The sequence below is a fragment of the Gavialis gangeticus genome, unplaced genomic scaffold, assembly GCF_001723915.1.
Source record: "Gavialis gangeticus isolate Ggan-Ray unplaced genomic scaffold, GavGan_comp1, whole genome shotgun sequence".
NCBI classification, from domain to species: Eukaryota; Metazoa; Chordata; order Crocodylia; family Gavialidae; genus Gavialis; species Gavialis gangeticus.
In genome coordinates, this window is record NW_017729011.1 from 25,531,155 (window position 1) to 25,543,893 (window position 12,739).

The 12,739-nt window shown below is 45.4% G+C and overlaps 3 protein-coding genes across 3 annotated transcripts in view; 1 reads left to right on the forward strand and 2 right to left on the reverse strand.

Moving 5' to 3' along the window:
* ARPC5L (actin related protein 2/3 complex subunit 5 like) overlaps positions 1–6,490 on the reverse strand; it is a 13,606-nt gene extending 7,116 nt beyond the window's left edge. The window contains exons 1-3 of the mRNA XM_019510903.1: positions 6,283–6,490; positions 2,473–2,545; positions 1,442–1,618 (exon numbers count right to left, since the gene is read on the reverse strand). Of these exons, the coding sequence (XP_019366448.1) occupies positions 1,442–1,618; positions 2,473–2,545; positions 6,283–6,425 (393 nt within the window). The 5' untranslated portion in view covers positions 6,426–6,490. The remainder of the gene's footprint in view (positions 1–1,441; positions 1,619–2,472; positions 2,546–6,282) is intronic.
* Positions 6,491–7,128: 638 nt separating this feature from the next.
* PPP6C (protein phosphatase 6 catalytic subunit) lies at positions 7,129–12,357 on the reverse strand. The gene is made up of 7 exons (XM_019510906.1): positions 12,229–12,357; positions 11,803–11,898; positions 11,094–11,159; positions 10,414–10,555; positions 9,058–9,137; positions 8,685–8,894; positions 7,129–8,065 (listed from the first exon to the last, which is right to left on the reverse strand). The coding sequence occupies exons 1-7, from the start codon at positions 12,301–12,303 to the stop codon at positions 7,817–7,819; spliced, it is 918 nt and encodes a 305-aa protein (XP_019366451.1). The 5' UTR covers positions 12,304–12,357; the 3' UTR covers positions 7,129–7,816.
* Positions 12,358–12,634: 277 nt separating this feature from the next.
* RABEPK (Rab9 effector protein with kelch motifs) overlaps positions 12,635–12,739 on the forward strand; it is a 3,673-nt gene continuing 3,568 nt past the window's right edge. The window contains exon 1 of the mRNA XM_019510905.1: positions 12,635–12,711. Coding sequence (XP_019366450.1) covers positions 12,662–12,711 — 50 coding nt within the window. The 5' untranslated portion in view covers positions 12,635–12,661. The remainder of the gene's footprint in view (positions 12,712–12,739) is intronic.

Here is a 12,739-nt window from a genome sequence, read left to right on the forward strand (position 1 = left end):
AACACCTGCACATTCAATACACATATGTGGATTACTAATTCATATACCACACAGCAAAATCCTCCCCCTAAAGAGGTTATGCGCTTCATACCAGTTGTTATGCCACTGGGCAGGATACACACAGCTGCACATGGCAGCTGTGCAAAGTCTACTTCAGAACTGCTTTGTTCTTTTCAAAGTCTGGTGAGGGGCATGCAGGCCATGTTTGTGCGCGCCTGTGTGCTCCGAGTGGTGACACATCTTCTCAGACAGGGTAGTGTGCTGTGTAATTTCATACACCATGGGGCACCAGCCTGCAGTTTCCATTGGAAACAGAAGCAAGCAGAAACACGTTCCTTTCTGCCCTCAGAACATAATGTCTCCTCCTCCCACCCTCCACATGTTGAAATGACATTCTGCAGAGCAAGTGGAAACTGCTCAACTCTTAAGTGTAGTCACTGTTAATAAGCATCATTGCTCTGTTTGCATCAGCAAGTTTACATATCCCTCCCAAAATGTAAGAGCCATCAACAACTGAATGCCTTCTTTGGGCTGCTGCAGTGCAGAGTGGTATAGTGAACTGCCCAATTTAAAGGGATATTCTTTCTGCCAAAGAGAGCTACATTTTTAGACAGTTTTGCATTTGTACCTTCAAAACTAGGGAAAGCTCCTGTGTAGTGCTTTTCCTGGGGAGGGGGGCATGATACAGAACAGTCATTACATGCTCAAACATGCACCTCACCCAGGGATAGAGGGATGGGGAATATTCAGGTCTGGCACAGAGACCAATGCTGCATCCTTAAAGACTCCTAGTACAGCCATTCCAGAGACCTACCTAGAGATAGTACACAGATAAGAACAGTCCTTCCACACAAGTTCTAGGGTAGTATGTGGCTCCAATTAGACACTCTGAGGAGCATCTCTCAAATTACAGCAAGCACTGCTCAGTCCCTGTGCTTAATGGCATGGCTACTAGGTGCCATAACTGCCCAAGGAAATACAGTTAATGCATACTTATTTCTCAAGCATCTACCTAGAGGTCCAAACAGCTCATATTACCTATGTGCCTAATCAGAAAAAAAATTCAAACACTTTCTCTCAAAAGGAAGGAAGAAAAAGCCATTCAACTACACATAAAATTTCCATCTTATGCCTCCTTCAGTTGCCAGCCTCTCCACTCTGGAGATCCAAACCTCCCTAAATGGCTGCAAGAAAAGATGGGCTGAGAAGCATGTTGAAAAGGTTAATGGAGCCAATGCTCTAGCAGACCCCAGGGGGAAAGCTCTCCCAGACTCCTCTCATGGCCAGGGGCTCTAGCTGAAATACCTCCACTGAACACAGCTAGTCATGCTGCAGTGCTGAAGACATACCATTAGGTAAAGCATTCACTGAGATTTTCACCTCTGATCTTATATAACTAACTGTGCCTTCAAGCTTTAGCAGCACCAGAAGAGACACGTACCTTTTCATGCCACTGAAGTAATATTGCACTGCTGTTTTCTGTTGGCTTTTCAAATCCTTTATAAATGTACTTCATTAACAAGTCAATGCCATTTTTGTCTAAGGAGTTTACTGCCTGTTCTATCTCGCTGCTTTTGAAGGAAGTAAGAACCTTAAAGACTACACCCTGGGCCCGTTCCTGCAAAGACAAGAAAGACAGAATCATATCAGATCCAACTGCCCCAAAGAGGAGAACAGAAAACTCTTATCTGAATCTAAAATGTACCCAATAACCAGCATTCAGTGCAACTAACAGGTTAATTAAGAGGTTATTTCAGTTCATCATGAACCAGGAGGCTTAAGTGTTTTCATTTAAATATCACCATTGAAGAGCACCTGGAACCAATTTTTTTTAAATATAAGTTGTGACAAAGGTCACTGGTCATGCCTTGTGAGCAAGTGTGAAGGGGATTTTCTGGGTCAGTTGATTCAGGCTTGTAGCAGCAAGCTCCCCACAATTAAGGTCAAATATATTTGATATAGCACATTACAAAATCCACACACACGTGGTTTCAGGCACATCCTGCCAGTCCCTACCTCTTTCCAGTGTCAGGAGTTTGGCATGTCATGGGACTGCTGCCATTTGCTCTCTGCATGTTGGTTCTTACCCCCTCCCCCCAGTGGAACATCAAATGTACTGTGGCACACAGACTCTGACTATGTATGAACCTGCCATCATACCGCTGCATGCACATTGTTTGAGTAGCCCTAATTGTTTTGGAAAGCTTCTCAAAATTATTTTTGTCTTTAAGGTTGCACAGAAAAGGTGCAGATATGGCATGAGAAGTGTTACTGACTGGGAATCAGAGCATATGTTCATTAGTTCACAAACAGTTCCACACTAGGGTATTGATGATCAGCGACTCATATTTTGAGAAAGCAGCCACTGTTCTGAAGTATCCCAGCAATCCACTGCCGAATCGCTAGGGACCCATATGCCAACACTGAAAGCCAATGGAACCAGACCAGGAAAAGCCCAAAGGCCTCATTTACCTTTACTGCTTGATTCTTCGTGTTAAGCGGAGAATTCCTTAAGGCCATGTGGAAAGCTCGGAGCATATCACCTGTGCAGCACAGCAAGTCAAGGATGCAAGTTGTTTATTCTTTAATTATTAATGATTCTAGAAGGGACAGTCTAGAACCCGTGGCACTGGATTTTGCAACACATCACCATCTCCTAAAAGCAACTAAAACAAGAAGAAAGGGCAAACTGCAGCAGCCATTTCCTTTGCTAAGACAATCCTAACCCTCATTTTAATGTAGTTACAACCAGGAATATAGGCTTCTGAATACTCTAAATGTCTTCATAGCATATCCTGGAATAACAGAGCAGAGCTGATTTCCAAAGATGATGCAACAGGAAAATGCCAGCAAGTGCAAAATGAGGAAAGGAAGTGACAACCACAAGGAAACTCAGGTCAAGGTCAGCAGACCCTCCCTTACTTTTTCCAATCATTCAGGATTTACACCATAATGGCTGAATGTCACTGTGACCTTTGGGCTACCCTGACTTGTTGCAAACGTTGCATTACTTAATGAGGAGCAGAACGAATATTCTACAGACACCAAAATCCTAAAACAGCCAGATGGAGTTCTTAAGGGATCCTGTAATCTGAACACACAGAATCCAGAAAGATTTCCCAATTCTTTCTGTGAGTAAGACAGACATCCAGCATTAGGGCCACACCTCCTACAGCTAGAATTTGCAAAGTAAGTGGATTTAGGCTTTCAAGGTCAGAAAAAAAAAAATGTTAAAAGATACGTTGAGAGTTAAAAAAAATTAAAAATCTACAACTAAAATCTCAGACTTCACTACAAATCTTTAGCTCAGATGTTATTTCCACCCTGACATGTACATATAAACTTGAAATCCACAGTAAAGACAGATATCCAAATGCCTTGAAGGGGAAACAGTAGGTACATAATAGAATACATGTATAATATACGTTTGGATTTGTCAGGCAGTTCAACTCCTTATCTCGAGAAGAGATGGAAGTATCTTGGACAGACACTGAGAATTAACAAGCCCCTGCTGTGGCAGGGGTGCCATTGGGCAGCTGGAGAAACTAAAAAAAAAAAAAAAAAAAAGTTATCTGCAAGTATTCAGATAACACACAGCACAAGAAATGTGGCCTACCTCATATGAACAGTGTTTAATCACATCTCCTAAAGCAAAGATGAACAGAATAAAGTATTCAATTACAGGAATAGAGCTGAAGATGACAGCATGCATTTCTGTCACTATCCCCCAAGGGAAGGAACACTTGGTATCCTGATCTCTGCGAATGAAAATGTGCAACTTTTTTGTGCCACGAACTGTAGTAGGACATACCAGCTGGACAAAACAGCTGCTACGCTTATTGGGCAGCAACACACACCGTTAAGAAGCTAATCAGATTCTAAAGGAATCACCACCACAAACAGACTTTTCCAGGGGACAGGCCAAGGAGCACTGGTCTCAAATTGCAGCAAGGGAAGTGTAGGTTGGATACTGGAAGTCTCTCACTATGCGGGTGGTGACGCACTGGAACAGGCTACTTGGAGCGGGGGGTGGAATCTCCATCTCTGGACTTTTTAAGTACAGGTTAGACAGATACTTGGCTGGGATGGTTTAGGCAGAGATGACTGTCCTTTGAACAGGACATTAAACCAGACAACTTCCTGAGGTCCCTTTCAACCCTATTTTTCTATGAATCTAAGCCACAAAACCACATAGCAAAAGTAAGACTGCTAGAGCCTTTCAGCAGACCATGAATTACAAGCAAGCATTCATTTTGCTTCAAGGTCAACTTCCTCTTAATTTGAAATTTTTAAAGCAGTTCACACATTGACAGAACATCCTTTGTCAGTTAAGCTGACAAGGCTTCACTGTTACAAAAACAGAAATGTTCTCACTCACTACAAAATGTACAGCCCTGATAGCAGAAAGCCCTTGGTCTCAAGTACTCATAAACCAGGCTGTGGAACTGCGACACAGCAGCATACTTTGAGGAAGAGGAGGTAGGAACATAGATTTTTTTTTAATTGATTTGCTCACTTCCAAGAATGCCAAATAAGAGAACAGAGGGTGGCCAGAAGTAGTCTGCATTGCTGACAACTCTAACAGGAAGACCTGAAGGATTAGCTATTTTTCTTTCCCCTCTGCTTAAAATACAAGTCCACAGAAGGATGATGATTAAACTATTTATAGCCCATCCCCGAGTACCAAGCTATTCCCAATCTATCAAACCTAAAACGATGCACACAAAAAAAACCAACTAAGCCTGCCATGTAATAGTCAGGGACATGTTCCTCCAAACACTCACTCAGCCAGGATTACTTCTTGAATGAACTGACTTGGCAAGGAAGAAAGGCACAAGTGACAGCATCTGCTGAGTTCTGATCAGGAAAAAGGATCAGGTCACGTTACATGTTTCGCTACTAATCAGAGCGTTTGAAGTAACTACAATCATTTTACACTGAAGGGATCTTATTTAGGAACTAGATGGCTCCAAACACTGACAATAAGATCCAGTGCCTTTCACCTAGCTATCACTGATTAGAATCCAGCAGACACCAAGAGTAATCCACATCCCAGGGCTGTTTGGTGGGTCTTGATCCAGCCCTTCAGGCAATCCCACAGCACAGAGACCCCATCACCAGTCCCTTTTCACAGCTGCAGTGAAGAAGCCAAACAGTGAAGTCAGCGAGGCACGTAAGTAGCATCTCTAAGCTAGAGATGCTTTTTTGCAGGTGGAAATTATCAGCCTCTTGAGGCACCAAACACTCCTCTGCGCGCTCCCTCCCCCCCACCCCCAAATCTGTGCTTAAAACAGGAGATCTGCAAATTCCAAAATGAACGGATACTGGTTTCCGAGATGCACAGACAGGCTACAGGCGCTATTTCTCCCACAGGCCCTCCCTGCTTGATAGGATCCCCACACAGATACAAGACTTCGTTCCAGAGCACGCAGTAGAGGAGCTGCTTCACTTCCGTCTGCTGAGCAGGCTGCTTAATATGAGCAATCTGGGTGAGGTCCCAGCGCAGACGGTGGCAGAGTTATTTTAAGCATCTTGACATCAGTATGGCACAAGTCGCTTATTTCAACACACACCGTCCTACTTGAGAGATGGTTTCAGAAACAGGGTGAGGCAATGGAACGGGCTCTTCCTATACAAGGCTCTCCGTCCACAGCTGTTGGCAACCCCCAGTTTTGTAACCGAATTAATTCTGGGTGGTTTACCAGGACCGCTGGCAGCTGTGCCTAAAATCACAAACCAAGCAAGTTTCCAGCTGCTCTAAAAAGTGAGGGTTGGGTGCTGCATCGATTCACAGGCATTAGGGGCTGGAGGTGACCTTGCAAGATCCCTGGGCAGGAAAGATGACCAGGGCAGAAGTTTGTAATGGACCGCGAGATCCAGAAGCAACTAGCAGCCCCATCCGCGCCACAACACAGACCTGGTCCCCGCTGCAGCTTCTCAGTCTATTTCGGACCTAGACGGCTTCCGCCCCTCAGACTGATTACAGTGCAAACGGAGCCTGCGCCCCTGCCCGACACGCACCGCTACCTCCCAGCCCCACGGCCGGCACACTAGGCGCTTTTCTACCCCATCTCTGCCTGCCTGGGTGCAGCGAGAGGAGGCGGCTCTGCCGAGTAACGGGGCGTATGTTTTATATCGACCAGAAACGAATCTAGGTTTCGAGGCCGGGTCCGCAGTCGCCCTTTTCCCTTGGGAAGAAGAGGCCGGCGCCTACTCGCCCCTGCAAGCGCGGCACTGGAGAAGAGGGGAGGACCCCACCCACCCCGCCGGAAGGAAGGATATTGCCGCAGCAGCGCCTCCACCTCGGGGCCGGGGTCGGGCTCGGCCGCCGCCGCCGCCTCGTCCGGCTCCTCCACGAACTTGTTCTCGTCGTACTCGTCGATGTCCAGGCGGCGGAAGCGCGAGGACAGCGTGTTCCGGGCCATGCCGGGCCGGCGGCCTAGAAACGGCGCGGCCCGGCCCGCTCCGCTCCACACCCCGCCGCCGCTTCCGGGACAGCCGGAACCGGAAGCCCTGTCGGAAGGCGAGGGGCGGGGCCGGAAGCGATGCGAGGCGGCACTTCCGGGTGGGGGTGGTCACCGACCCGAGCAGAGGGTTGGCTTCAGAACTGCCCTCCCTCCCCTGTCACTTGTCACAGAGGAAATGAAACAGGAGGGAAGGGGCACGGAGGTTTCTACCGGGGACTGAAGCTAATCGCGACCCAGGCTTGCAACCGGGATCCCAAGCGTGCAGCGTGGCGCATCACATCACACCGTAACAGTAGACACAGCGTCACCCATTGCCACGTCTATGCTGCGGTTAGCGTGTAAATTTGTCCCCCCCCGACTGCCAGCCATCAGATTGGTCATTTCTTTGGCACGCAGACAAGGCCCCACAGTCGGTACAGAGCCGCCGGGTCCCAATGACGGCACAGGCCAAGAGCAGGACCTGGCCTCATACGCCAGGAGCTGTGGTTGCTAATGAGAACAGTAACGGGACTTTGTGTGACCCGAATGCCTAGAAAGACGCAGCTGCTGCTCTTGGCGCAGTCACGTTTTGGAGCAGACCCACATTTGCTGGATCGCTTCCCCAACAGCGAACCAACGGGTTACGCAGTTCTTGAGATGGAAAAGGACATACGTTCACATAAACAATGCAGGATTTTTATTTTCAATATTTAACCTAGGAGGTGGATTTCATTTAAGATATGACTTTATTAAAAATACAAGGTATCTGAAAAAATCAGAACAATTATTTTAATGTACAAATTCAATAGCTGTAGCACGTTCTTTCAATTTTAATTGGAATCCTAAAAAAACAAAAGAGGGAACAGCCCTTTAGACCACTTTATTTCATATCCACTTAAAACAAGATAAACAAGGACAAATTCAGTTTTACGTCTTGGAGATGTGTACACAACACAACGCATTTACGGTCCCATCGTGCACACCAGGTAACTTTGCTGCTGAAATTTCTTAAAACTTACCAAACAAAACGTTGAATGATATAGTAGGATATCAAAATAGTTCCAATGCATTTATGATTTTTTTTTTTTTTTTTTAAAGAGGGAAAACATTTCACCTACAACCAGAAATATACAAGAACTATATGCAGCAGTATAAATGGTGAGGACATTTCACAAGCATTCTCAATTTGATCCAGGGTGGGGAAATCAAGGTATATTTGCTACAGACTCCATAATACACAATAAATTTAGATAATTTAAAAATAAAAAAAAGGCAAGAGGCAGCATTTCAGCAGCAAAGTGCTCAATAAAAAGTATATTGTAGAGGGATAGTACAAGGGAATGGGGGAAACAGCAGGACGGGAAAAGATCTCAAAGAAAATACGGTGTAGTTGTTCTAGGAGGAATTACACGTTCCGAGTCTGGAACTGCACGAAATAGCTTTGGTTCTCTTGTATTTACATCTTTGAAGACCATGATTGATGCAATATTTCCGCAGCGGTAGCAGTAATTTGGCGCAGACCATACTGTTACCAATTTCTCATCAAACATGAATTTATAGCCTTCATGCACTAGCTGATGTGCTCTGCAGATGAGTTTTAAGTTGTTGATATGAACAAACTGTAATATAAAGAAAGAAAAGACATGTAAACGTATGCGAGAGTCAGAGATGCTCTTTATACAACAGCTCTGCCACTTAGACCAAGGTATCTTAGGGGCAAACAAGTATCCCACTTACTAAAGAGGTTCGCTTTGCAAACCTGCACATAATTGTCAGCAGGAATCACTGCTAGTTTTACTGTAGATAAAATTCATTAAAGACTCCTTAGTTATGCCTCAGACTCCTCTCAGAAAATGAAATAGGTATCCTTTTTCATGCCACTGACAGACTGGTTAAGGAACTAGTTAACAAAGGGTACATAATCATAACCAACAGTAACAGAAGCAGAAGCTAAAACAGCTCATTTTGAGAAGGAAAACACCACTTTGCGTATTTGGTAGTGGGAACACCACTGGTTTTAAAAGCTGGAAAGGCTCTTAGTGAGGTATGTCTAGTACTTAATACTGTCCAATAGTAAACTGCAATGGTGTACAAAACTTTAAGTGAATTACTGTTCTGTCTGACACAGCTGTGTTGTACACTGAGAAATCATACAACTCTACCTGCACATGCTTGAGGGTAAACGTTTTAGCTAACCAGGTGTCAGCACTTCTACATTCTGCTTCATGATGCTTTTACCTCATTTGTGACCTTTGCACCAAACAGCCAGCCTGCTCCTCGGGGACTAATTGCCCAGGTATCAACATCCTCTGGATCAGACCAGACAAGGTCACAGAAGGCTCCTTTGTGAGGAATTTCTTGATTACGTTCAATGGTTCGAATCTGATCCAGTGTCTTGATGTCAGGAGATAGGCCACCATGTACACAGAGAATCTGCTCATCTATTAACTGAAGGAAAAAGGACACGGTATCAGGTATGGCATAATCTTACTTCTCCCTTCAATCTGACAGCACACTGCAAGGGGACAGTGAAAGACTACTAATCACTTGAGAGAAATGTCTAAAGAAATAAGCCATGCTTTATATTTCTCAAAATGAGCATAAAACTTACAGCTGCTACTGTGAGCATGTCGAACACTTTGGTACAGTATCTCCAAGCATTAGCATTTCCATATTTGGTTTGGCACTCATCTGTTAAAGAGAGAACCTGTTTTACTACCTGAATGTGGAAAAAAAAAACTGTTGAAAATTTCAACTAGAACTTGGCTTTTCAAAGAGTTAAATATAGGTCACTCCATCACGCAGGAACACCGGAACACAATGAGAAGGCATGTGTCCCACAGCCATCTGCAGCTTCTTCTATGCCTGTTTTATCATGTCTTGTATGCTCAGGCAATACAGACTTGGACCCTGTGTCAACATAAATGAAAGTGCTTTCTCCCTTTCCCACAACCCAATAGCTCACTTTGAAAAAAGCCTTAACTGCACTGGCTCAATTGCTATTCAGTGAAAACAAGTCAGATACTGGACTGATCAAAAGCATCTGGCCTATACAGAGCAAAAGAAGCAAGCTACAGCAGCTTTGATTCCTCAGCTCCAAAATGTGCCAGAGGAGCCACATCAGGGCACAGACTGGAGAGAGTGTTTTGTTTAAGGGAAACTTTTATTTCCACATTCACGGTACAGAGTCACTGTAAGAAGCTGAGACAACCCTTTTTGAACAGCCTCTGCTACTGCCTTTAACTGCCACAAGATCACAGTGTGCCCCTGTCTATACAGGCAGCTGAATTACGTAATATCATTTTCCTGCCCAAATTAAGAGGACACTCAGCCTGCAATAGAGCTGTAATGAACTAGGTTTAAAACAGCTCTAGGCAACTCAGACCTAGCAAGCAAAGATTTCTTTGCTATCTTAGGCCACTATGTCAAAACTTAGACCTAGTTGTCCTTGCTGTCACATGCATCCTGTTATGGACTACACATTCTCTGAAACAGCTATTAGTGTCTCTGTCACTTCAGTAACTTAGATGTCACTTCTAGGTGCATCTACTCCCTCAACATTTAAGTGGCTGCTCTATTGCTTAATAGTGGTGAAGCACCTATCCCTTAATGTCTGTTTACTGCCCTACTCACGACTTACCAGGTAAATCATTTTTGTTATTATGACAACACAGAATAAAACCAGGTTTAATGAGAATCTCAATATTAATTTTACTTTCTAATAGGACTTTACAGGATACCAGAGTACTTCAAATATTAAGCCTCGGCATTCTCAAGTGATTAACATACACTTATCCGTGAAACTAGAATAAAGCTGAAGACCTGCTTAAGATTTTATGGAAGATCAGGGACTGGACCCCATTTCCACAATCCACTCTGCCAACAGGAAAGCTATATACAGTAGCAGAAAAAAAAAAAAAAAAACAGATGTCCCTAAGGAAGATATGTCTTTGTTAACCAGTCTTACCATAAAATCCATACACTTGTGTTATCTGCCTGCTTTCATGATTGCCCCGTAAAAGCGTGATACGATCAGGCCACTTAGCTTTTAGTGCAAGAAGGTAGGTGAAAGTCTCAAGACTATAGTAACCTCTGTCTACGAAGTCACCCTGTAAGTTGAAAATATGTATTTGTAAGTAGAAAGCAAGTCAACTTCAATAATGCACACAGTAATACATCTATTTCTAATTCCTCAATTTGCCAAAAAGCCTGACACTGTTTTATCAACTCTGAAGACTACTTTATTTCACAGCTAAGATTTAGATTATTCAGAATTTTAGTTGAAAACAAATATTCCCCCATGGTCATATATTTCTGGTCATATAAGGTTGCACATGTTCTAAGACGCATTCAGGATGTCCTTTTTGTTGGTATCATGAACTACAGTTTTTATTTAGCAAATGCTGTAATTTCTTTCCTTTTGTGAGAGCCAGCACTGAATATTTCAAATTTTGCTGGACAAATCAAATGCTGCATGTTATCAGAAGAAGAGGGTGAACAGAGTGGAAAGCTTTATCACATGCCTAAGATGTTTACAAGCAAGAATTATAAATGAAAATGAAAACCAAAAGATAGCTGAAATCCCTTTTAGATCAGTATATTTTTTAAAAATGATTACCTTTTGCATGATCAACAATTTTTACATACCATAAATATATAGTTTGTGTCAGGAACCTGACCTCCAGTTCTGAATAATTCACATAAGTCATAAAACTGTAAAGAAGAGTTTGCACATGTTAAAAATCCGCGTTAGCAGCAGGCTAACACACTTTCAACAACAGTCATCACTTGGAAATAGGAAAGCACAAGATACGAGTTGCCTGAAACAAAGTTCTACGAAGGCTGATAAACAGTCATGACCGGAATGGGGAGACTGCCCTCTGTGCACTTTGTCAGTGGTAACACCCCCCACAAAAAACTGCTGATTTTACTGGGCACAAACTGCTGTACAGCTGCAAATCCTGAATCAATCCTGCAAGCTTAACAGACGAACTCAAATGGAGCTCCACCCTTTTGTGATGAGGCCCCATTAGTACCGAACAGCTCCAACAACTTCAGTCTAAACACCACCACTCTCCAGTGGGTCACTGGATGGGAGGGTTGCTTGGGAATGCTTCTGGAGGGGCTCCCTTACTACACACAAAGAAACACTGAGAAAAATACAAGATATTTTTGCATTTCACTCCAAGAGCAGAGCACAACAAATGCCTGACATCACTGAATGTCCACTAGCTAAATCTGGCTCCCCACCATACACCTCAGTTGCAGTTTGCCATCAGTCTTGGAAGAATGGTGGCATCCTGCTCTCCATGGGTGCAGCAGGAAACACACAGGAAGCACAGTACTGAAACGTTACCTGTCCGTGTATATCTCCACAGACTGTAACTGGCGTTGATACCGGCTGCACATTTGATTCTTCCAACAGTAGGTCACACACGTAATCACATAAGCGCTACGGGGGGGAAAAAAGGTTACTATGAGTCAGTACGTCAGTGCACCCACGTTGTTGTAATAGAAATTAACTAATTCACTGAAGTCTTTGTGCTGTGCCTGTAAACTGCAGATTCAGCTCCAAATCGCCAAAAAAAAATTTAACATAATTTGAGATAAGTATATGACAAAGCTACTGGGGAGCCCCCAAGCAGCCCAGACCTCTGCCAGCCTGCAAATGACAAGCCACGGATCCGGCCCCCGGGCCCGATGCAGCTGGCTGGGCACCGCCTCGGCAGCCCCCCAGGCGCAAAGGCTGTGACGGGGCGAGGGGCAGCGGCCCGGGCCTCACCTTGAGGTCGTTCTCGGGCAGGTACTTGCAGAGCCGCGCGATCTCCACGTACTTGTCCAGGTCCAACGGCGCCATCTTGGCAGAGCGGCTCCGGGGCGCCGGAAGCGGGACCCGGCACTTCCGGGGACCGCTAAAATCCCGCCCCGCCCCCCACCCCCCGTCGGCCCTTCTCGCAGAGCCCGGAAGTGGAGGGACTTCCGGGACGAGCGTCGGCACAGCCGAGCGGCCGGGAGTGCTGGAAGCGGAAGTCGGCCGTCTCCCTCCACAGACTTCCGGTGTGCGTGAGGCGCGGTTGAGTGGCCTCGCCTTGCCTCCCAGCCTGCTCCGCGCCGGCCGCGGGGCACGCCGGGAAGTGTAGTCTTCCTGTCAGAGATGGGGCGGGCCGGGCCTGGTTCGGGGGGCGTGTCGGGTCCCGTGCCCCTCGCTCAGGCCCATGCGGCTGCCGCTGCTGGAGCCCGGGGCGGCGCCCCGCCGGGCCGCGTGGTGAGTGCCCTCCGCCCCCGGGTCCCGT

What these genes read in the sequence shown, in the direction of transcription:
- PPP6C (XM_019510906.1), bottom strand. Translation starts at nt 12,303, where the DNA reads ATGGCGCCGTTGGACCTGGACAAGTACGTGGAGATCGCGCGGCTCTGC. An exon ending in ACACAAACTATATATTTATG is followed by an intron (nt 10,556 to 11,093) that starts GTATGTAAAAAT and finishes TTCAACTTACAG; the next exon opens with GGTGACTTCGTAGACAGAGG. An exon ending in GTGCAAAGGTCACAAATGAG is followed by an intron (nt 8,066 to 8,684) that starts GTAAAAGCATCA and finishes TTTATATTACAG; the next exon opens with TTTGTTCATATCAACAACTT.